Source organism: Callithrix jacchus, chromosome 19 (genome assembly GCF_049354715.1).
Source record: "Callithrix jacchus isolate 240 chromosome 19, calJac240_pri, whole genome shotgun sequence".
NCBI classification, from domain to species: Eukaryota; Metazoa; Chordata; class Mammalia; order Primates; family Cebidae; genus Callithrix; species Callithrix jacchus.
Window position 1 is genome coordinate 14,680,958 of NC_133520.1, and position 24,132 is coordinate 14,705,089.

The 24,132-nt window shown below is 42.1% G+C and overlaps 1 protein-coding gene and 1 pseudogene across 3 annotated transcripts in view; one reads left to right on the forward strand and one right to left on the reverse strand.

The window, feature by feature from the left end:
* Positions 1-24,132, forward strand: part of PTPN14 (protein tyrosine phosphatase non-receptor type 14) — a 198,260-nt gene that overhangs the window by 68,283 nt on the left and 105,845 nt on the right. For 2 of the 3 annotated variants that reach the window (XM_002760523.7, XM_035281338.3), the window contains exon 2: positions 14,003-14,330. The exons of the other annotated variant lie outside the window; for it this stretch is intronic. In XM_002760523.7, the coding sequence (XP_002760569.1) occupies positions 14,157-14,330 (174 nt within the window). In that variant the 5' untranslated portion in view covers positions 14,003-14,156. The remainder of the gene's footprint in view (positions 1-14,002; positions 14,331-24,132) is intronic. 3 annotated transcript variants of the gene reach the window in all.
* LOC144580354 (heterogeneous nuclear ribonucleoprotein A3 pseudogene) lies at positions 9,152-10,368 on the reverse strand (annotated as a pseudogene).

The window sequence follows — 24,132 nt, forward strand, 5'->3', positions numbered from 1 at the left end:
GTTTACCCTCAGCGAGTATCTTTTGATTTAATGAATGAGTCATATCCCCTGCCTGGAAAACCTCTCCATTTGCTTTTGTGATTGTGTTTTTCAAAATGGTTTTTGAAGAGATTCTGTGTGACTAGCTCTCTCACCCCATAACACAGTGGTACAATAGAATAAGACATCTAGGTAAGAGGCTCTGGCAGGGTGCTACGGCTGGGATGGGACCCTGATTCTGCCACCATGCCTTCTGGATAGAGCTTCCTCGGGCTGAAATTGGGTTCCAGCCTCAGGCTCACCTCCACCATATCTGAGTAATGTTTACCGTGGGTGAACAAAGATAAACTGCTGATGGTATGTCACAGCTTTTTTTGTAGAATGTGGGTGCTTGCTTTTGCCAATTGTTACTTTTATATCATGAGGTTGTAGCTTATAACCCTCTTTCTGTGTGATTTCAGCATGGTTCATTGGGTAAAAATGGGATCAGATGGAGTTCTGGGTTTGAGCTTGATTGTCTTTAGTCACTGAGTGATTTTGGGGGGATTTATTTCCTCTTTTTAGCCTCAGTCCTTCATCTGTAAAATGGGATGTTATAAAAGAGTAGCCCTGTCATAGGGCTGTTGGATCGTGCTCGGCAGTGCGCTGCCGTCAGTGCGTCTGCTTCACTAATGGGGGTGCTCATTACCACTTTCTTAGTGCTCTGACACTTGTGGGGAATTTCCCATTCTGAATTTTAGGTGTAATAATAAGTCCTGACACTACAGAACATACATCATTGTGGATATAGAAACTGACAGCACAAAGAACTGGAATTGAAGAGCTGCAGATTGCACATCTCTGAAAGAAGGGTGGGGTGTCCTACGACAAAGCATTCCTGGCGTGACTAGACAAAGCTCATCTGAGAGGAAACTGGCGTCAGGTGTTCTTCTGATGGAATTGATTAAGCAAGCTGGACCAGGAAGAGTCCTTTATTTTATGCCCAACTGATTGTTCTTTACGTTTTAAAGAACTTGTCATTTTACTTACAGAATTTTTCCGTTTGCCTTTTAATAACAAAGGGAAAAACTATTGCTTTTGGTTTTACCTAGTTAAATCCAAGTTCTGTTTTGGGAGGACAAAGGAGTTAGTTTGGAGGGAAAATTCTGACCCTTTTTTTTTTCTTGTAATGTACCTCTACAAAGTGAGCACTGTTATCTGTTTGACCAGATTACTTTAAAAAGTATCATTTAAGTCCCAGTGCAGTGGCTCACGTCTGCACGTCTCTAATCCAGCACTTTGAGAGTTCGAGGCGGGTGGATCACCTGTGGTCAGGAATTGGAGAGCAGCCTGACCAATGTGGTGAAACCCCCATCTCTATTAAAAATACAAAAACTAGCCAGGCATGGCGGCATGCACCTGTAATCCTAGCTACTCCTGAGGCTGAGGGAGGACAATTGCTTGAACCTGGGAGATGGAGGTTGCAATGAGCTGAGATCATGCCACTGCACTCCAGCCTGTGCAGTGGTGACAGAGTGAGACTCTGTCTCAAAAAACAAAAAGAATGAGAGCAAAAAGTATCATCATCTAATAATTGTTTTAATTTTACAAACCCCAGCTTATGATTATGGAAATTTTAGACACATACAAAGCTGTAGAAGAATGGTGAGACCCCTGACATACCTGTCTCCCACCTGCAAGGACTGTCAACTCATGGCAGTGTGTCATCTGCACCCCCACCCAGTTCCCACAGCCCATGATTTTTTTAAGCAAATCACAGACAACATTATTTTATCCATAAGTATTCAAGATGCACTTAGAATGCCTTCGGAGGAAAGTTTCACTGGGGTCAAAAATGAAAACTTGCAAGTTGTAAGTTGCTTCCTGTAGGAAAATAATGTCTCTGGAAATCTCAAGATAGTAATCCTCAAAGCAGGGGGTGGAGAAATGATCTTTGTAACAATAACCCAGGGAGCTTTTTTGAACTAACTTATTCTCCTAGAAGATTGCCTCCTGAAGCCACCCCCACGCCATCCCAGGAGTTCACAGGGAGTGTTAGAGAAGGACAAGGTAGAGAATGACCTCTTTGGGGAAAGTGCTTCCGGGTTATGGAGGCTTTTTAATCACTGTGGATGGGACTTCTTTAAAAATGTATTTATTTTCTTCCTTTTTAAGCAGATTATGCTGGATACTATTTAATTGCTCCTCTTTACTACAGGATGTTTTGGACACTGTGGAATGTGTACTTTAATCATTTGTCACCTCCCTTGTTGCCATTTTTTGTCTCATGTCTGTCATAACATCCCCTTCTCTTTAAAATCTGTTAAGGGCTAAGACGTAAGATCAAGGAACTTGTAAAGAACAGCACTTAAAGTTAGAGTAAATGAACTGAGGGTGTTCTTTCATTTGCTGAGCAAAGTGTATGATGTTGGAATTAAGGATTTGGTGATATTTAACTGCTCAAAGGATGTTTTGGCTCTATTTCTTGGTTTTTGGCTTCATTCTACATAGATGGGGTTGCTGTGTAGCCACCTTTCGTAGATGGGGTATGGCTGATGAATTATAACACAGCAGGAATCTTTCTCTTCCAATTTCACATACAGTTTTTGAAAGGCTTGAAAGGTCATTTACGTGGTTAGTGCGTAAGAAAGATGGAAAATGTGTTTTAGAACAAGTTTCCATCTCACCACTGGCTGAAAGTGAGTTAGGAGGGAAGTAATAGAATCTTAAAATGTGCCTTTTAAATTATTTGTTGTTTTTATTTTCATTAGCAACTAAAGTTAGGGGCTTGTGTTTTAAACCTTGCAGAAAAACTTTACTTGGCTAAGAGTAATTTGATGTATGGATATCATTTGGTACTGTATAGCTCTAAAACTGATCGACAGAAGAAACTAATAATCTAATTTGCACTGAACAAAGCTAATTTCCTTTCTGCCCTTCTTTAAAGAAAAATAAGGGTGGACATTTTCAGTATTCTTTTCTTTCCCATCCTCTCCCACCTCATCCCTTTTTTTTAAGCCTTTTCCTAGGAAAATGACCTAGTACTTATCAAAACCGATCTGTGCCCTATGCAGGTTTATACACAGGGCAGACCAGTTGCATCGGTTTTGCCTTTCTTACACCCTGACCAAGATGACATAGCTCTGCAAGAGGCGCTTGGGGGTTGTCGTCATATGGAATGCTGGAGAAATTCCAAAGACTGTTGGTAAATATAGGATGCAATTGAATAGCAGGTAGCTTCTTTTGGTGTTTTCAGAACTTATCTTTAAGAAAAAAATAAAGAGTTAAGTATACATAGCATAGCATGGAGACTAGAAAGAAAGTGCGATGACCGTGTTTAGGATTTGGATGTGAATTTCTGTCTTTCATTTGCCTGTGCAGGTAATTCAATAAAAGACTACAGACTGTGCAGGTAATTTAATAAAGAGGAATACAGTGTATTTGGTTGATGTTTGTGAAAGATCTCTCCTCGTCTTGCCCCTCATATTTAAAGATTTATTTGCTCTGCCAAATGACCTTGTCTAAATTGTGAGAAAGCTGTCTTTCTTTGCTTTATGTTTTTAACTTTGAAGATTTTTTTTAAATTAAAAAATGAGAGAACAAAATACTAGAAATCGAGAGTTCATAGGTAAAGATGGAAACTTACGCTTCAGAGCTTGGGAAGCTGATTGATGACTCAGAAGTGAACTTTAGAAGTGGCTGAAGGCTTTCTGTATGTTCTCTTCCACTGTAGCCTATTCTATAAAAGACCTTTAAAATGTGGTGTTTACAGAGCAAATATCCCAACAAATTGCTTTCAGTAAGCCTGGTCACACTGAAACACTTTTTATCAGCTCAGTATTCCGTTGTCTTTGTTGCAAGGAACTTGCCTGGATGTGCCATCTCTGTCTGTGAGAATACCCCAGTGTAAGGTGGATCACGGTCTGGAAAAGGAAAACTTGGGTGGCAGGAATGTTCTTTTGGAAACCCAAGTTCAGTTTTTTCCCCTGAAAAAGCACAAGTAAGTGGAATAACTCACTCTCATCCCTTTTCTCTGTAGCTTAATCCTCTCTTAAGAATCCAAAAGTCAGAGCCATCTAAGGCTCCAGATTCCTTAAATGATTTGAAGAGTCACTGAGGTCACGCTGGAGTCTCCTGCCCTGCCTTAGTGTCAAAAAGCCACTGATCTCAGGAGTCATTCTTTCTTCGTAATGACTATGTTAGTCTGTTCTTGCATGGCTATGAAGAAATACCTGAAACCAGGTAACTTACAAGAAAAGAGGTTGAATTGGCTCACAGTTCTGCAGGCTCTACAGGAAGCATGGAACCAGCATCTGCTCTGCTTCTGGTGAGGGCCTCAGGGAGCTTTCAATCATGGCAGCAGGTGATGGAGGGGAGCAGGCATCGCTCATTTCAGGAGAGGAGGGAGCAAGAGAGAGCGGGGTGGGAGGAGCCACACTTTACAACAGCTGGATCTCTGGAGAACTCAGTATCCTGAGGACAGCACCAAGCCAGAAGGGATCACTCCTATGACCTGAACACCTCCCACCAGGCCCCACCTCTGGGTGAATTGGGGATTGTAATTCAAAATGAGATTTGGTGAGGGCATATATTCATACCATATCAGTGATATTTATTTTACTTCCTGCCATGTATAAAAATCCATGTTATGATTTTAGAAGGCCACAAAGCTGAATCCAACACAGGTGTTTCCCTTCAGGACTGATTGGGGAGCTAAGACACATAAGGGAGTGATTGTAAGGTGAGGGACTCTGTGATACACCAGGAGCTGTAGAGACACAGCTTCATGGATTTTAGAAGACCAAGGGAATTTCATATCAATTTCTTCTGGGGAATAAAGGACAATTGGCAACACTGGATGATAGACATGCTATTGGCTGGAAAAAGAAATCTTCTTCCCACCCAGCATCTTCCCACCCAGGGGTCTTCAGAGGAGATATAGTCTGAGATTCTCTCCTTTATGCTTCAGGTGTCTGAGTGTGTGGGATAACCAGGGAGCAGTGGTTGGACTAAGAGAATGCGTGATTCAGCATTCCACGTGGTCAGTTTTTCCATGGGATTGTCATAGCTTCATGTTAAACTCTATGCTTTGCTTTGCCATCCTACCTCCCAGCTTCATTTTTAACTTTTTAAAAGACTCTCTACAGTAGGTGGTCAGGTCCTCAGTTTTCTCTTTGCACAACTGCTTGGCCATGCTTTGAGCAAACCTAGCAACCTCTGAAACTATGAAAAGAATAGGAAGAGAACTTGCCCACACTTCCTGAGTGCTCACTAGAACTATTTTCTCATTTACTTCTCACAAATAGGTGGGGTAGGTATTATCTTCATAGGTGAGTAAACTGAGGCTGAGAGAGGATAAGCACCTTGCTATTCATTCTGTCCGTCTCTGGTTAAAGCCAGGACTTGCATGAAAGTTGGTGCATGTTCCTCTCCCTAATAGTAAACTTTGGTTCTTAGAACCCCTCAGCTCAACTACAGTCAAGTGAAGATTTTTCCCTGTCTTTAGTCTTTAGTTTTCAGTTTCCAGTGCTTTACTGAGATGAAGACCCTGGAAGCTGAAGAGTTCAGAGGGTTTACTGTGCCTTCCCTGTCACTCCCCTGTACTTTGTATTCTGAATTACTTTCATCACGAAAGGGTGAAAGTCTAAGTCTTTTTAAAGAAAAATAGATCTCTCGGGGGTTCAAGTGCAGTTTTTCTTTTTTGAGATGAAATTTTGTTCTTGTTACCCAGGCTGGAGTACAGTGGCGTGATCTTGGCTCACTGCAACCTCTGCCTCCTGGGTTCAAGCAATTCTCTTGCCTCAGCCTCCCAAGTAGCTGGGATTACAGGCATGCAACACCACGCCCAGCTAATTTTTGTAGTTTTAGTAGCGATGGGGTTTCACCATGTTGGCCAGGCTGGTCCTGATCTCCTGACCTCAAGTGATCCACCCATCTCGGCCTCCCAAAGTGTTGGGATTGCAGGCCTGAGCCACCGTGCCTGGCCAAGTGCAGTTCTTTGTACTTGGCTATATTGCATAGCAGTGAAGTCTGGGCTTTTAGTGTAACTGTCACCCCAGTAGCGTCTCAGGCTACTTTTCTTTATAAGATGCTCCTAGGAAAAAGAGGGTTAGAAGATTGTTTTGAAATTAGAAAAAAAAAATCACAGTATTGAAAAAAAATTAGGAGTCAGCATTGTTAGCTTTGTGATCTCTATTTATTGATTTTACTTAGAAACAAGGTCTTGTTGCTCTGTTGCCCAGCTGGAGCACAGTGGCATGATTGTAGCTCATTACAGCCTCAAATTCCTGGGCTCAAGTGATCCTCCTGCCTCAGCCTCCTGAATAGCTGAGACTACAGTTGTGCACAGCCACGTCCAGCTATTGTTTTTATTTTTTGTAGAGTCTAAGTCTCGCTATTTTGCCCAGGCTGGTTTTGAATTCCTGGACTCAAGTGACCCTCCCACTTCGGCCTCCCACATATGTATAGCTTCTTTAATTTCTATGACTGAGTGTCAGCAAGAGTTGCAGGTTAACAGTATTTATTAGATATGTTCTTAAAGAATAGATCAATAAAACTATTAAGTAACCTATTTTTGTTTATTTTTGAAAATAGACTTGATTTTTTGGGAGCACTTTTAGGTTCACAGCAAAATTGAAAGGACATCTTAAAGATTTCCCATATGCCCCCACCTTTCCCCATGCTCCCCCACTATCACCATCCCCCACCAAAGTGGTTCCTTGGTTGCAATAATTATTGAACCTATATTGATACATCACTAGTACCCAAATTCCATAGTTTCCATTAGGGCTGACTCTGACTTTTTATTTTTAAAGAAGCTTTCTCTTAAAAAAAAAAAAAGTTACAATAAATAGAATGAGGGCTCTGTAAAGTTAACTGTTTGTAAAACAGTTTTTATTAGGAAAATCTAAAGTGTCTAAACATGTGATCGTTCTATGAGCATGTGGCATTTAGTTCTAGGTTTTATAATGTATGTGTGACAAAATGAGTATGATGGAGACCTGGAGAGCCACATGGGGAAAGTTGGAAAGGTTCTAGGAACCCGACTGTTTAACAGAAAGGAGATGCTTAGGGTGAATTTCACATCAAGTCCACTTTATAATGGATATTTAAATCCCTACTCTAATTACAAAGCAGAGGTATTCCTATTGGGCATAAAATATAACAAGGAGCTGGGTTATGTTGAGGAGGAGCTCGACGCCTGTGTGGATGGTTAAAAGATGCTCCCTACTCTAATTACAAAGCAGAGGTATTCCTATTGGGCATAAAATATAACAGGGAGCTGGGTTATGTTGAGGAGGAGCTCGACGCCTGTGCGGATGTTAAAAGATGGTATCTTGGCATAGGTGCTATGGCTTCTTTGAGAGCTTAAAAGTAGTGGATAAATTCATAGACTATGAAAATGTTGAAATGAAAGAAACTAAGAGATCTTCTCTTATCCTATTGTTATAGGTTAGTGTCAAGAGGATTGTTTACCTGGGATAATTTAGGTGTAGCCTCTCCTAAAGGTAAGAGGTATCTTAAATGAGTGCCTGAAAGTCCTTTTCAGAAGCACAGCTCTGTAGCTTTGCCAAGTTCTGGGTGATAATCTCACCCAGAGCTTTTAATGTAGGTAAATGATGTGTGTTTTAGGGATGAAAAGAAAATGTGTTTCTCACTTTTACACTGCTGGTGGGAGTGTAAAACCATTGTGGAAGACAGTGTGGCGATTCCTCAAGGCCCTAGAAATAGAAATTCCATTTGACCCAGCAATCCCATTACTGGGTATATATCCAAAGGATTATACATCGTTCTACTATAAGGACACATGCACACGAATGTTCATTGCAGCACTGTTTACAATAGCAAAGACCTGGAACCAACCCAAATGCCCATCGATGATAGACTGGACAGGGAAGATGTGGCACATATACACCATGGAATATTATGCAGTCTTCAAAAATGATGAGTTCATGTCCTTTGTAGGGACATGGATGAACCTGGAGAACGTCATTCTCAGCAAACTGACACAAGAACAAAAAATGAAATACCGCATATTCTCACTCATAGGTGGGTGATGAACAATGAGAACACATGGACACAGGGAGGGGAGCCCTACACACTGGGGTCTGTTGGGGGGAATGGGGGAGGGACAATGGGGGGTGGGGAGTTGGGGAGAGATAGCATGGGGAGAAATGCCAGATATAGGTGAAGGGGAGGAAGGCAGCAAATCACACTGCCACGTGTGTACCTATGCAACAATCTTGCATGTTCTTCACATGTACCCCAAAACCTAAAATGCAGTAAAAAAAAAAAAATGTGTTTCTACCTCTGAGGGCATTTAGTGTCCAAGTGTGCTGATATTTTTTAACATAAGCTAGATTAGTATATTAAAATAAACACAATGGCTGCGGGACTTCAGACAGAAAAGGTTGCCTGTGATGTTAAGGATCAGAGAAGTCCACAGAAAGAGGCAGCAGCATTTAAATTCAGCGGTGATTAGGTATGAGCATGTTTACTACCTGCACTGAGGATTATCTTTTTAACTTTCGATTACGAAAACTTTTCGGTGTATAGAAAACCTAAAAGAACAGTACGGTGAGTATCTGTATACTCAGTTAGATTCAACAGTTGTTAACATTTTGTATAGTTGTTTCAACTCTGAATTTATAGATGTGCTTATGTGTGTATGGTGCATGTGTTGGTTTTTCTTTTTTTTTTTTTTTTTTGAGACGGAGTTTTTGTTCTGTTGCCCAAGCTGGAATGCAACGGCACCATCTCGGCTCACTGCAACCTCTGCCTCCTGGGTTCAAGAGATTTCCCTGCTTCAGAGTAGCTGGAATTACAGGCATGCGCCACCACACCCAACTAATTTCTGTATTTTTTATTTTTAATTTTTTTGAAAAGTTAAAAATTCCTTAATTTTTTATTCCTGGTACCACTACCACAATTTACAGGGCAATATACCTGATGTAATGAAAAGAAAAAGAAAAAGACAAAGCTACAACAGATAAAAGACCTCAGGAATGTACATCTAATTGACACTACATTGCATTCATCAATAGCTGCACTTTTTGCAAACTGAGGCTGTGACAGTCCTGAACAAGAAGGGTTTCCTGTTGAAGCTGCAGTAACTTTTCTGACTAGGGATCATCGCTCCTTCTGTGGCAGAGTCTTACAGGTCCTCTAATGCATTTGGGACGACTGTCTCAAAGTAACCTGCAGCTTTCCCTACAACTCCTCGCTCTCTCTCCTGCTAAGAACTGTAGCCCTTTTCTGCTGCTTTTAGAACCTTCTGCTACCATATCCACCACTTCGACCACCAGATCCATAACCACCACCATAGGGACTGCCTGAGCTTCTTCCACCAAAACTGCCCCCTTTCATGGGTCCATAATTTGATTGCTGTTGTCCACTATAATTTCCAAAATCATTATAGTTCCCACCACCACCATAGTTACCACCACCAAAATTTCCTCCTTCGTTGTAACCATCATATCCTCCACCACCGCCACCATATCCATCACCTTGGTTTCCATATCCTGGTCCACCACCACCATAGCCCCCTCTACTACTATAACCAGGACCACCGCCATAGTTGCCACCATCACCAAATCCATTATATCCACCATCACCTCCTCCATAACTACCTCTGCTGCCACCACCTCCACCACCATAACCTCCTCTTCCACCGAAGTTTCCGCCACAGCCAAAATTACCTCCACCACCTCCAAAGTTTCCTCCGCGACCCATAAAATTGCCAGATCCACATCCACGACCTCTCTGTGATCCAGCAGACTGCATCTCTTATTTAGAAAGGGCCTTTTTCACTTCACAATTATACCCATTAATAGTGTGGTATTTCTGAACAACAATTTTATCAACTGTATCATGATCATCGAAAGTTACAAAAGCAAATCCTCTCTTTTTTCCACTCTGCCTGTCTTCCATAACTTCTATGGTTTCAATCTTGCCATACTTTTCAAAGTAGTCTCTCAAATTATACTCTTCCGTATCTTCTTTAATACCACCAACAAAAATTTTCTTCACTGTTAGATGGGCACCAGGCTTTACAGAATCCTCTCTAGAAACAGCTCTCTTTGGTTCCACTACACACCCATCAACCTTGTGTGGTCGAGCACACATTGCTGCATCCACCTCTTCAACACAAGAATAAGTCACAAAACCAAAGCCCCTGGAACGTTTGGTTTGGGGATCTCTCATTACCACACAGTCTGTAAGTGTGCCCCATTTCTCAAAATGTTCTCTTAAACTATCATCTGTAGTTTCAAAGCTCAGACCACCAATAAACAGTTTTCTCAACTGCTCTGGTTCCTTTGGATCATGGCCCTCCTCCCCCTGGCGGCGACGGAGACGGCCGGAGTCGGGCTGGGGGCGACCGAGCGGTGGTTTTACCTCCATTTTGAGACCTAATTTCTGTATTTTTATTAGAGATGGGGTTTCAACATGTTGGCCAGGCTGGTCTCGAACTCTTGACCTCAGGTGATCCACCTGCCTCAGCCTCCCAAAGTGCTAGGATTACAGCCCAGCTGTACTTGTTGGTTTTTCAAAAAACCTTTTGGAAAGTAAGTTACAGGGATCATGACATTTTTACCCCGATACATCCACTGGCATCTCTTAACACAATTCTACTATCTCTTCTCCTACATAACCACAATTCTATCAAAATCTGAAGAAAATTAATAAGATAACATTAATATCACCTAATTTCTATTTTCTATTTCAAACTTCCCTAATGATCTGTATCTTTTACAGCTATTTTTTTTTCAAACCTGGATTTTTAAATTTTTTTTTTGAGACAGAGTTTCGCTCTTGTTACCCAGGCTGGAGTGCAATGGCGCAATCTCGGCTCACCGCAACCTCCGCCTCCTGGGTTCAGGCAATTCTCCTGCCTCAGCCTCCTGAGTAGCTGGGATTACAGGCACGCACCACCATGCCCAGCTAATTTTTTGTATTTTTAGTAGAGACGGGGTTTCACCACGTTGACCAGGATGGTCTCAATCTCTTGACCTCGTGATCCATCTGCCTCGGCCTCCCAAAGTGCTGGGATTACAGGCTTGAGCCACTGCGCCCGGCCTCAAACCTGGATTTAATCAGGGTTGACACACAGCATTTTGTTTTAATAATTTCTAAATCTCTTTTGCTCTATAGCAGCCTGTACTGCTTCCCCTCCTCATGCTCAATTTTTGTTTCATGACATTGACTTTTAAAAGGATCAGACCAGTTTTCTTATATTGATACCATATCTTGCAAGTATTTTTGTCAACTGAAGATTTTTAAAGTCTTTTAGAAATGAAAATATGTATTTTCTAAGAGATATATTGCCAGATTATCTGCTAGCCATGAAAGCCATTATCCCTGATACACCATTTTCAGTAGATAATGTACTTTGAAATAATCTTTATTTGCAAAAATAATAAAAGGCAGTTGTGAGATGCTAGAACAATTTAGAAATATATAAGGTTGGAATTCTATTTAACATCAAGTAGCTCTGAGATGATAATTTGGCCAAACTTACATTCTTTCCTGTTTGTGTGTTTTTGTGTTTCATAAAACTGCGATCATCTGTACACGTTATTTAAAGTTTGCTTTTTATTTCACTAGTTACGCATTGCAAATGATGTTCCATGGAATATGTAGCAGAGATTGTTTTTCCTGGGATAAATGCGTATGAAGCCAGCCACATTCTTTCAGAGGTGTTTGCAGTGAGACACACACCCGAATGTAAACTGCCTGGCTCAGGGTTAAAAATGTGGCTTGTGCCCACAAAGCAAATATTTTTCTGTTTGAGGCTTTCTGGTTAATGCAGGAATTGAATCTTGGCCTCTTCTGTTCTGTGCTTTAATAAGTTGAGGGGAATTCATGACTAGTAAACACCTAAGGGCTCTATATTTGAATATTTGAATTTTGGCTCCTCGCCCGCTGTTTTTCTTGAGGTGGGGGGTGGGAGGGTCATTTCATATTCTTTTCTGTACCTATCGAAAGATCAGATTGGCTTACCTTAGAGGTAAACATGATACTCTGCCAACATAAAGTGATGCAGAAACGTTAATGTATTTTACCAAGCCAGAGCTTCTAGCATATGTATTTTAAGGCATCATAAAACATATACCTGTCATGTTAAGGAATGTGCCCACGGCAAGTGTCAAAGACCTGCTCTGGAGGCTGGGGAGTGTGTTTTGCTGTGTTGTAGGGTTATACCCTGACAACCTCCGTGAGGCATGAGTACCAGCAGGGAGTGGTTTATAAATATTGAAGCCATTTTATTTATTAACTGAGAGCGCCTACAAGTAGTAGCTCTTCCTATTTGTATATCCAAGTGTCTTGGGGCTTAGGGGGTAATTCTGTGTCAGCATATGGATGAAGAGAGTAAATCCTGAGTGGATCTGCCTGAGTTAGGGAATCAAGTTAACAAAACAATCAGATGAGCAAGAGATAGTCTGTTGAGCTTAATGGAGAACAGAACATTTGGACAGAAAAGCTTTCTGGACATTTCTGGCTTCTTTGAAAGACAAGTTTAATGAGCCTCCCAGCAAGACTGCTGGCCCAGGGTGGAATGGTAAGGTTACTTTTGTTGTTGTTTTATTCTGTGTTGTCCGTAGCAATAATGTCATCATTTTCATTTGGTGGGATATCAGGATGCCAGTAAGTCTTGTCACTGTAATGGTAAGTTAAATTATCTGTCATTTGGTTACAGGAGTTTTGCATCAAGCATTTTGTAAAGGAACAAGATGATCGTAGGGTGGTTCCCCACATCTGTCTAAATATTTGTTGAAAAATGGACAAAGAGTTGTAATTTTTAAGTACTTTGAAGAATTTGTATTTTTCAATTAAAAAAAAAAGTAGAAGTAGCTGGCCAGGCGCTGTGGCTTACTCTTGTAATCCCAGCACTTTGGGAGGCCAAGGTGTGTGGATCACCTGAGGTCAGGAGTTCAAGACTAACCTGGCCAATATGTTGAAACCCCATCTCTACTAAACATACAAAAAATTAGCCTGATATGGTCGCAGGTGCCTGTAATCCCAGCTGCCTGGGAAGCCGAGGCAGGAGAATCACTTGAACCCAGAGGGCGGAGGTTGCTGTGAGCAGAGATTGTGCCACCGCACTCCAGTCCGGACAACAAGGCGAGACTGTCTTAAAAAAAAGAAGGAAGTAGCTGACCATATTAAATGCATATCCCACCACTTTTTATCATTCGTTCTAAGTAAATAATAAAGTTAAAACATAAGACATGAAAATAAAAATAAATAATGTTAATAAAAGTAAAGAGACAGTGTTGCAAAGAATGAGGGGAAACAAGATCAAATTTTAAGTTCAGTGCAGCACTTACATCATTAAACCTCACTTTTTTCATCTGTAAAGTAGACACCATAGTGTTGTTCGTGAGATTGGAATGAGATAATATATTTAGAAGTTTAAAAAAACAAGATACCAGTGTTCAAGTTCTACTCCTAGTGGGTTTTAAAAAAATTTTCTTTGAGACAGAATCTTACACTGTTTCCCAAGCTGGAGTACAGTGGCACGATCATGGGTAACTGCAGCCTTGACCCTCCAGCCTCCCAAGTAGCTCGGACTACAGACACACACCATCATGCCTGTTGCCCAGGCTGGTCTTGGACTCCTGGGCTTAAGTAACCATCTCACCTTAGCCTTCCAAAATGCTGGGATTACAGGTATGAGCCACCATGCCCAGTCTCCTAGCATGTTCTTGAGTGGACACTATTGCATAGTGAGAAAAGCATGCGAACCGACGTTGCATAGACACTGGTGTAAATTCTGGCTTTGCCGTTTACACCAGGAATGAGTTCTCTAATCCCTTTGGACCTTCGTTTCTTCAACTATAAAGTGGCTTTTATGATATCATCCTTCTAGGATGGCATAGGGCACAGGCTCTGCCGGGGCACATAGGAGCTCCAGAGCTTGCAGCTTGTCAAATCTGGATGTTGATCAGTTGGGGGACGGGTGTGTGCTTCTCTGTGTGTGGAATACGGTACCATCGGCAGATCTCTTCCAGAGCATGACCGTGGCGTTTCTTTTCACTTGCAGCTATCTTCCAGAGGGCCACACTGGGCATGGACACCCTTTTCCCTACGCGGAGGAGCACAGGTGATAGTGTAATTTTCCAGTCACGAAACTGCTAAGGCCATCTCAGGGGCGTGTGCGCCAGGATAGGAGGGCGGCACCCGAGGACCACATAGCCATGCCTTTTGGTCTGAAGCTCCGCCGGACACGGCGCTACAACGTCCTGAGCAAGAACTGCTTTGTTACACGGATTCGCCTGCTGGACAGCAATGTTATTGAGTGCACGCTGTCGGTGGAAAGCACAGGGCAAGAATGCCTGGAGGCTGTGGCCCAGAGGCTGGAGCTGCGAGAGGTAAGAGGGGCATGTGTACACACGCGTGCATGTGTGTTGGGTATGTGAAAGAGAGCTCACCAAAGGGACCAGCCATCTGTTTCTTGGCATCTGTCATGTTTTATTTTTTTTTGAGATGGACTTTCGCTCTTACCCAGGCTGGAGTGCAATGGCGCAATCTCAGCTCAACGCAACCTCCGTCTCCTGGGTTCAGGCAATTCTCCTGCCTCGGCCTCCTGAGTAGCTGGGATTACAGGCACACACCACCATGCCCAGCTAATTTTTTGTATTTTGAGTAGAGATGGGGTTTCACCATGTTGACCAGGATGGTCTCGATCTCTTGACCTCGTGATCCACCCGCCTCGGCCTCCCAAAGTGCTGGGATTACAGGCGTGAGCGCCGCACCTGGCCCAGCATCTGTCATGTTTTTTGACCTAAGTGACCATGTGTTCATAAGAATCCTGTGGCCGGGCACAGTGGCTCAAGCCTGTAATCCCAGCACTTTGGGAGGCCGAGGCGGGTGGATCACGAGGTCCAGATATCGAGACCATCCTGGTCAACATGGTGACACCCCGTCTCTACTAAAAATACAAAAAATTAGCTGTGCCCGGTGGCACGTGCCTGTAATCCCAGAGTAGGAGGCTGAGGCAGGAGAATTGCCTGAACCCAAGGAGGCAGAGGCGGCGGTGAGCCGAGATCGCACCATTGCGCTCCAGCCTGGGTAACAAGAGCGAAACTCCTTCTCCAAAATAAACAGATAGATAGATAGATAGATAGATAGATAGATAGATAGATAGATAGATAGATAGATAGATAAAAATCTGTTATTCTTAGCATGGATGTGATCTTACCTACCAGTGGTTGGGGAGACTTGTACTGATGTCAACACTGCCTAGAGCTGCATGGCATGGAAGGCTCTCTTTTATTTCAGCTGGCGAGGAGGTTTGAGGGGAGTTGAAAATGAGAGACTCTCCCCACCAGAGTAATTTTCTCTCTTTAAAACAATTGAGTGGGTAGCTGGTATTTTGGTGTTCTGGCTGCACATCAAGGAGAAAGACACCCACATACAGATGCATGCAGCTGCTTTTTTTTTGGTTGTTTCTATATTTTCCTCTTAAAAAAAATAACAAAAAGAAAAAACATTTAGAGTGAGCATGACCAGTGAGGCTTTTTGTTCCTTTTAAGAATTCTCACAGCTCTTCGCACTGTCTGTGAGATGGCTTTTAAGCAGATGCAGGGCTGACCACTTAGACGGCCATGCTGTCACTCTTTACAAGGGACTCTCAGAACAATATGCTGTTTATGACAGCCAAGCCCTTCATTTTTCAGTCGCGGAGACATTCAGGACAAGAGACTTTTGTGAGCAATCTCCACTGCAGCATCTGTGTCTTGAGAGCCTTCTGACATATTGTCCAGTGGAGAAGGTGGTACCGTTTAGTGGTTGCCAATGAGGAATGACTGCAAGCGCTGACGCTCAGACATTCCTGAGAGCAAGGAAAAGATGTGTGTCATTGTCCTAGGTCCTGGGGCTCTTGGAGAGTCCATGTGACAGCACTGCCCAGGACCTCAATGACACAAGAGGGATGGCAATCACTGTTGGAAGTGATTTCATGTGGCCTCTCTCCACCAGCTTACAAAGGAATTGGGGCTCGGGAGGGTCTTCCTCTCCCCTTGATGTCTTCCACAGGCTGGCTGTGACTGTTCTTCTCTGGGAAACTGTTTCACCCAAAATGCATCTGTTTCCTGCTGTTCTCTGTGTTTATACTGCGGTTTCAGTGAGCAGGTATTCCTCTTAGGTATGTTTCTCTGTGCAGGGGGCTGTCTTGGACAGTGGAGGTATGTATCAGTAGTAGCTTGGTAACTGCCACAATAGAATAAATGTGTGAAATATTCTCATCTTGTTGATTGGAAGCTGGCTCTCTTTTTCTCATTGGCGACACATTAGGGTGCACACATTTAAACACACACGTGCGTAAGTGCATGGGCATACAGGGAAAACTTTAATACTGTAGATTGGCTGGGCAAGAGACTTGTCTAAGTTTTTATAGAAAATTTAATTTTATACTACTTACAAATATTTGCAGTATTTTTACTTTTAAATACTTCTAGTCACTCAAATTAGAGCAAGTAATTATTCCTCATATGCATCGGGACAGTGTGGCATGTCGGTACATAGTTACAAGTATTATAGGCATTGGAGTCTTGGCCTTGGGTTCAGTTTACAGTTCTGTCATTTATTATTTGGGTGACAATGGAAAAGTTACTGAATCTTTCGGGGGATAAGTTTCTCACCTATAAAATGGGAGTAATAATGCTTACTTCATAGGGCTGTTGTAAATATTAAAAGAGTTCTGTATGGAAAATGTATAGTGCTGTGTCTAATAATTTGTAATTTTTTCAAATTTGAGAGTCTTAAACTATTTTTTAAAAACCCAACTTTTTTTGTTAAAGAAAATATTGAACAACTATCTTGTGCCAGGCATGCTTTTAGAACTTGGTGAAATGACAATAAATAAGGTACAGTTTTACTTTCAAGACATGTACAGAGCAGTAGGGGAGGCTAGCCTTTAAATGAACAGTTAATGTTGAAGGTCATCCGAGCTAAAATAGAGTGCAGGGGTAGGCCCAAAAGACGATGGCTGTTCTTAGCGTTGTGTAGTGCGCATTCCAGCCCACTGAACACTGCAGTCTTTTTTTTTTTTTTTAAAGACGGGGTTTCACCATGTTGGTCAGGCTGGTCTTGAACTCCTGACCTCAGGTGATCCGCCTGCCTTGGCCTCCAAAGTGCTTGGATTACAGGCGAACACTGCAGTCTTGCTGGTGAAACAAACAGAAAGAGTTGATGGAAGATGAACAAAGCCTTCAGTCTGAACCAAAACTTGAAGGGTATGTACAAGTCCAGCAGGTAGAAAAGAAGGCCGTGTCAAAAAAAAAAGAAAAAGAAAAGGGGGCCATGTCATCTGCAGTGTGGGGAACTGGATTATCAAAGATTCAAGGATCTGAAAGAGCAGCCACCATTCTTGGGGCTGAGAAGGTATCCCTCCGAATCACCGGGTCGAGCTAGAGTTTATAATGAATGGTGAGGTGTGTCTGGAGATGTGTAAGGTAATAATGGCTCTCAACAGACTATTGTTTTTCTCATCAAGAAGGCAAAAGTCAACCCTGGTTCGCCCCACAACTACCTTGTCACAAAGAATGAAGCAGTGCAGTGCCAAGTGTGTGCCATAGTGTGATTGACATTCCGTTGCTGAGGTGGGGTTTGCCTTTAGTGCTGACTTTATTTTGACATGCCCTAATGGGTGCATCCACATTTGACCAAATCACGTTCTTTATCAATTTTATGCTTTCGTTCCATGACAGGTAACATTGAAGTTGTGCCCTTTTGAGAATCAACCCTCTAGATACTCCTGAATTGAAGGATCCAACAGAGTAATCTGATACTTTGTTCTTCCTTGGCACAAACACATCTTAAGGAAGAATGCATCCTCCACCCAAAAGCGGAAGTACAAGGAGGTGAACACAGGGTCTGCTCCTTATACCTTGGATTTGTATTTGGATTAGGTTTCAAATAGAGCCGATACTGGTTTAGAGGAGAAGGTGACAACCAATCTGAGGTATAACAAAAAGTTGAGTCTTTTTTGGAAGGGGTGTTGGGGCCTAACTCTGCTGCACAAGATGGAGTACAGTGGCATGATCATGGCTGGTTCAGCCTCTACATCCTAGGCTTGAGTGATCTTTCTGCCTTGGTCTCCTGAAGTGCTGGGATTACAGGTGTGAGTCACCCACCCAGCCAAAATATATTTAATCTTTTTTTTTTTTCCATTAAGGCAGGATCTTGCTCTATTGCCCAGACAGGAGTGCAGTGGTATGATCATGACTCACTACAGCCTCAGTTTCCTGGGCTCAAGTGATCATCCCACCTCAGCCTCCCAAGTAGCTGAGACTTTAGGCACATGCCACCATACCCAGCAAATTTATACATTTTTTGTAGAGATGAGATCTCACTCTGTTTCCTAGGCTGGTCTTAAACTCCTGGGCTCAAGCAATCCTTCTGCCTTAGTCTCCCAAAGTACTAGGATTATAGGTGTGAGCCACTGTGCCCAGCTCAACATGTTTCATCTTTATGAAGACTTGGAAACTAGATTATGGTGGATATTTGGCTTTGTCATTTACAAGTAGTTTAGCTATATCATAAATTTTGTAATAGCTTTATTTTAGGAAAGTATGTATGGTAGATTAAACCTTTTTTGATTAAATTTTTTATTTACATTAATTGTTTTGCCACTAAACTTTATAATTTTTTAATAGACTTTATTTTTAAGACTTTGATTTCTTAGAGCAATTTTAGGTTTACAGTAAAATTGAGAGATACAGAGAATTTCCGTATACTCCTGGCCCCATGCATGTACATCCTCCCCACTGTCACCTTCACCCCCAGAGTGCCACATTTGTTGTGGATGTGGAGTGCCACATATGATTGTTGGACCTACATTGACACATCATTATCACCCAGAGTCCAGAGTTTACATTAGGGTTTACTTTTGGTGTTGTACAGCTGTAGGTTTGACAAATGTGACATGCTGCTCTTTAACGTGGCATTCAGAAGGACCCAGGCCGCCTTCTTATTGTCAGCAAACAGTCATTCTCTGGGAAAGCTGAATGTGATGGGGTCTCTGCTCCCAGAAACCAGACAGGGTCTTTGTTCCTAGAGAAACAAAGCAAAGGGAATAGCTGGTGCTGAGGTGCAGAAACAGGAAAGAACATGGAATTTTCAGGGAAAGGCAGAGTTCAGTTTGCACTGATATCTCTCTCTCTCTCTCTCTCTCTCTCTCTCTCTCTCTCTCTCTCTCTCTCTCTCTCTCCCTCTCCCTCTCCCTCCCTCCCTCCCTCTCTCTCTGTGTGTGTGTGTGTGTGTGTGTGTGTGTGAGAGATAGAGAGAGAGAAATGGGTCATTGAAGGGAAGGAGAGTAAAGGAGGGAGAGGCAGGACCGACCTTTGAACCGTTTGCTGTCTCCCTAGGGAGATTTAACTAGATCTATAGGATAGTGTTCCTAAAATAAGTTACAAACGATAATTACCACCTTTTGATGTATATACTGTGCTGAGCAGTTTCCATATATCAGCTCAGGTAGTTCTCATAAGAAGTCGTTGACGTGTTCCTACTCTTGCTGTTCTGTCTTACAGATGGGAAGGCCATAGCATAGGGTGACCTGCCCATAGTCACTGGGCTGGCAAGTCGTGAGGCCGGTTCAAACTCTGGCAGGCTGACACCCCTGTTCCAGTTCCCAGAGATGTGTAGTGGGGGAGCAGGGAGTGTGGTAAAATGCTTTGGGAAACACTCTCCTCAATTCTATAGTAAAAGAAAGAAAACGGTGTTCCAGTAAGTGTTTCACAGTTACCTTAGCCTTCTAGAAAATACACTTTTGAACTATTTGGGGAATAAAACACTGCTGTGAAGTATAAGGTCATCAAAGGACTTCAAGGAGGACCATGACATGGTTACCTTGCATGTTAGGTGAAAAACTCAGTAGTAGAAAAGAGTGGAGATCAGGTGGGCGTGGTGGCTCACGCCCATAATGCCAGCACTTTGGGAGGCCGAGGTGGGCAGATCGCCTAAGGTCAGGAGTACGAGACCAGCCTGGCCAACATGGTGAAACCCTGTCTCTACTGAAAATACAAAAGTTAGCTGGGTGTGGTGGCACTTGACTGTAATCTCAGCTACACAGGCAGGAGAATCGCTTGAATCTGGGAGGTGGAGGTTGCAGTGAGATGAGATTGAGGTTGTCCCACTGCACTCCAGCCTGGGCGACAGAGTGAGACTCTGTCTCAAAAAATAAGTGGAAAAGAGCGAGGATCAGAGGGGAGGGACAAGAACAGAGATGCCAGTGAGCACAACTGTAAACCTGGCAAAAGGTAAAAAGATGAACTGCTTAGGAAAAATGCGTTTTCAGTTGTTTTAAAGATGAGGAAAAAATTAGGGATAAGTTGCGGCTTGGGAACTCTATCAAGAAAGACATTCCAGAAATATAGGAAGCTCAGAAAATCAGAATTCTGATCATTTTTTCTCCAAATCTTTGGCAGAACGTGGTTGTGTAAAATGGAGCTGGGCCTTTTACAGAGGAGATGGGATTTCTAGAGCCCTATCTCAGTTTGAAAATAACTAGCCGGCTGGGCGCTATGGCTCATGCCTGTAATCCCAGCACTTTTGGAGGCTGAGGCGGGTGGATCACGAGGTCAGGAGTTCAAGACCAGCCTGACCAAGATGGTGAAACCCCATCTATACTAAAAATACAAAAATTAGCCGGGCTTGATGGTGGGCACCTGTAATCCCAGCTACTGGGGAGGCTGAGCAGGAGAACCCCTTGAACTGGGAGGCAGAAGTTGCAGCGAGCAGAGGTCGTGCTACTGCACATCAGCCTGGGCAACAGTGCGACACTCCATCTCAAGACAAAAAAGAAAACAAGAAAATAACTAGCCTAGATTAAGGGAAAAAGAGCTAAAACAATGTTGCCTTATGAATAATTCTCACGGTTTAAAAAAGAAGTACATGGAAACACAGCAGCATTTAGTGGCTAGGAATGTGAGCTTGGACCAAACTGAGTTTGAATCCTGGCTCTGCTATTTACAAACTGTGTAATCTTAGATAGCTACTGAAGTACTCTGTGCCTCAGTTTTCTCATCTGTAAAATGGAGATGGTAATAGTAGCCATATCTACAAGTTGTTGGGAGGATTCAAACAGTTAGTTTTTCATAGTTGTCAACAGTATCACAGTGCCTGGAATAGGAAGGAAGCACTCAGTATGGCTGCCTTCTTTGCAAGACACCACATAAGCCGTCCAGCCTCTGCCATGACACTTCCGTGACACTGCCATGACCCTTTTGTAGGTCTGCTTCTTCCATTTTTGGTTGACTTTAATTTTTGGAAACTGGGGCCAGGCTTGGTAGCTCACAACTATAGTCCTAACGCTAGGAGGCTAAGATGGAGGGTCACATGAGCTCAGGAGTTCAGGACAAGCCTGGGCAACATAGTGAGATCCCATCTTTACAAAAGAATAAAAAATTAGCCAGGCATGGTGAAGCATGCCTGTAGTCCCAGCTACTTGGAAGTCTGAGGCAGGAGGATCCCTTGAGCCCTGGAAAACAAGGCTGCAGTGAGCTATTAACATACCACTGCATTCCAGCCTGGGTGACAGAGTGAGTTTCTCTCTCTCTCCCCCTCTCTCTCTAGATAGAGGTGTAGATATAGATATATATAAAACTGTGATCTCATATTGAGTTAAAATAGCAAAGTCTTTCAATTCCTTGAAACAGCTACGATTAATTTAAGGTTGTGCTGTCCAATATGGTAGCCACATGTGGTTATGGAGCACATGAAATGTGGCTATTTTGAACTGAAATGCACAGTAAGTGTAAAAACACATCAGATTTTGAAGACATAGTATGAGAAAACTAAAATATTCTATTTATGTTTGAATACAGGTTGCAATGATATTTTGAACATGTTTCAAATAATATTTATTAAAAGTAATTTCACTTTGGCTGGGCGCCGTGGTCAAACCTGTAATCCCATCACTTTGGGAGGCCAAGGTAGGCCGATCACAAGGTCAAGAGATCGAGACCATCTTGGCCAGCATGGTGAAACCCTGTCTCCACTAAAAATGCAAAAATGAGCTAGGCGTGGTGGCACACACAGGTAGTCCCAGCTACTCAAGAGGCTGAGGCAGGAGAATTGCTTGAACCCAGGAGGCGGAAGTTGCAGTGAGCTGAGATCACGCCACTGCACTCCAGCTTGGTGACAGAGTGAGACTCTGTCTCAAAAAAAAACAAACAAACTAATTTTACTTTTTGGTACTTTAAAATGTGGCTCTTAGATTTAAAATTAATTATGTAGCTCACATTTTATTTCTGCTAAACAGTGCTATTCTAAGAACTAGGCAAGGGGGGCATTTAATGGTAATAGTGAGCATCAGCATTCTAATAACATGTAAAAATATGCTACAATAACCTTGGCTCTAGTTTTAACATAATAATTGGAAGAGGGATAAATGATATAACAAAGGCACCTGAGGTACTCTTCACTATTTAAGGTAGAGAGCTGCTTACCTTAGTAATAAACTCTATTTGAGGTGGATAACTGCTGTTGGGAAATCCAGTGCTTTGGAGAATGATGACTTTCATAACGCTCGGCTGTCTCCTAAGGGTAAGACTAAGAGCCTTAGTTTTTAAAAGAGCGTAAAAAAATTTTTATAAAACCAAACTATAGTCCTTTAAAAGAGTAAGTCCTTATTCTCTAGTTTATTCCTTTTTTCTTTTGCAAATTTGTCTTTTGATCTATACTAAAAGCTATTTTACCCAAAGCTATCACTATAGTAGAAATTGTCCACATTTTGCTATTTTCATAACGACTGCAAATTATAAAGATAAGAAACTTAACATGCATTTCCGGTTATCACGGAAAAGGTTACTTACATGAAGAATGTTTCTGTGGTTTGATTTCATGCTAATCTTTTTGGCAATTGATAATTTCTGTGGGGCTTGGCGGGGCGGGGGGAGGGGGGTACTTGATTAAATGGAACACCTCGTGTCCTGGCAGATAATAGTGGATTTCTGCTGTATTTTATAGCTTGTGTAATCACGTCTATATATATGTATATCTGCAAAGAATTAAAATAATCAATGCTGATTAAGAGTCAACTGAAGAGTAGACTGCTGGGGGAGATCTCTCATCTAAGTTTTGTATTGCTTTCTGTCTTTGTAAAAATTATATTGTGAAACATTATTAGCTAAACGTCAGTAATGGCACCAGCATCTCCATTTTCTAGGTATAGAGATTGTAGGTGAAATATTCACCAGTCTAGACTTGTATGTCTTCATCTTTCTATATATTCTAGGTGAGTTGTACAGTCGCCGAAGAGTGGTTTTTCTTGGCTATAGGACTTGCTTCTTGGGTCTGCGTTACTCTGCAGTTTCTTTTCCTGTGCTTTCATAAAGCCATTGGCTAGGAAAATGAAGAGGGTGCAGTTGTTAATTATAGACGTGTCGGTTATAGAAATCTCAGACCTACCCAGAGTAGAGGTTGATTACACACAAGTTCTTTTCTCCCGTTATCCAGCTGATGTATAGTGGCTTCTTTTCCAAAGCCATTGGAATGTAATTGCATGAAGTGCTATTTCAGAGTCTGCTTATGGTCATCTTTTGAAGTATCTGTAAGCTGTTTGTGCCTGTGTCACATGTAATTCATATATCTGATGTGGAAGCCCAGCAACTGTTCTTTAATTTACAGCTGAAAGACTGGGTAAGACAGGCACCCTGTTCCTTAATGCTAAAATACTTCATGCAAGGCATTTTAAACTTTTGCTTCTGGATGAGTAACTTCAAAATTCTTGAGATAAGATCATGGCTTTAATCCTTAGTAATTGCCAAGACTGCATCTGAACCTCTTACAAATAGCATTAAAGTCTGTGCCATTGTTCATAAAACTGGAAAAACAAAACCCTCAAAAAATATTTTCCTTTTAATAGCTAATGTGAGGGATTATCCCATCTCTTTACAAATAAATAGACAAATCAAAACCATACCCAACTATTTTTTCATAGACTTTCCTTAGAGCAGTTTTACGTTCACAGCAGGATTGGGCAGAAGGTACAGAGAGTTCCCATATGCCCCCTGCCCTCAAAACTCCTTTGAATCTTTTCAGAGAATCTCTAGAATCTTTTCATAATATCAAAAGATGGCCATTTTGACACTGTAGTATCCACACATCAATCTGCCATTGGAAAACTAGCAGAATTTTTAGTATATGCTTAAATGTATGTTTCCTGTG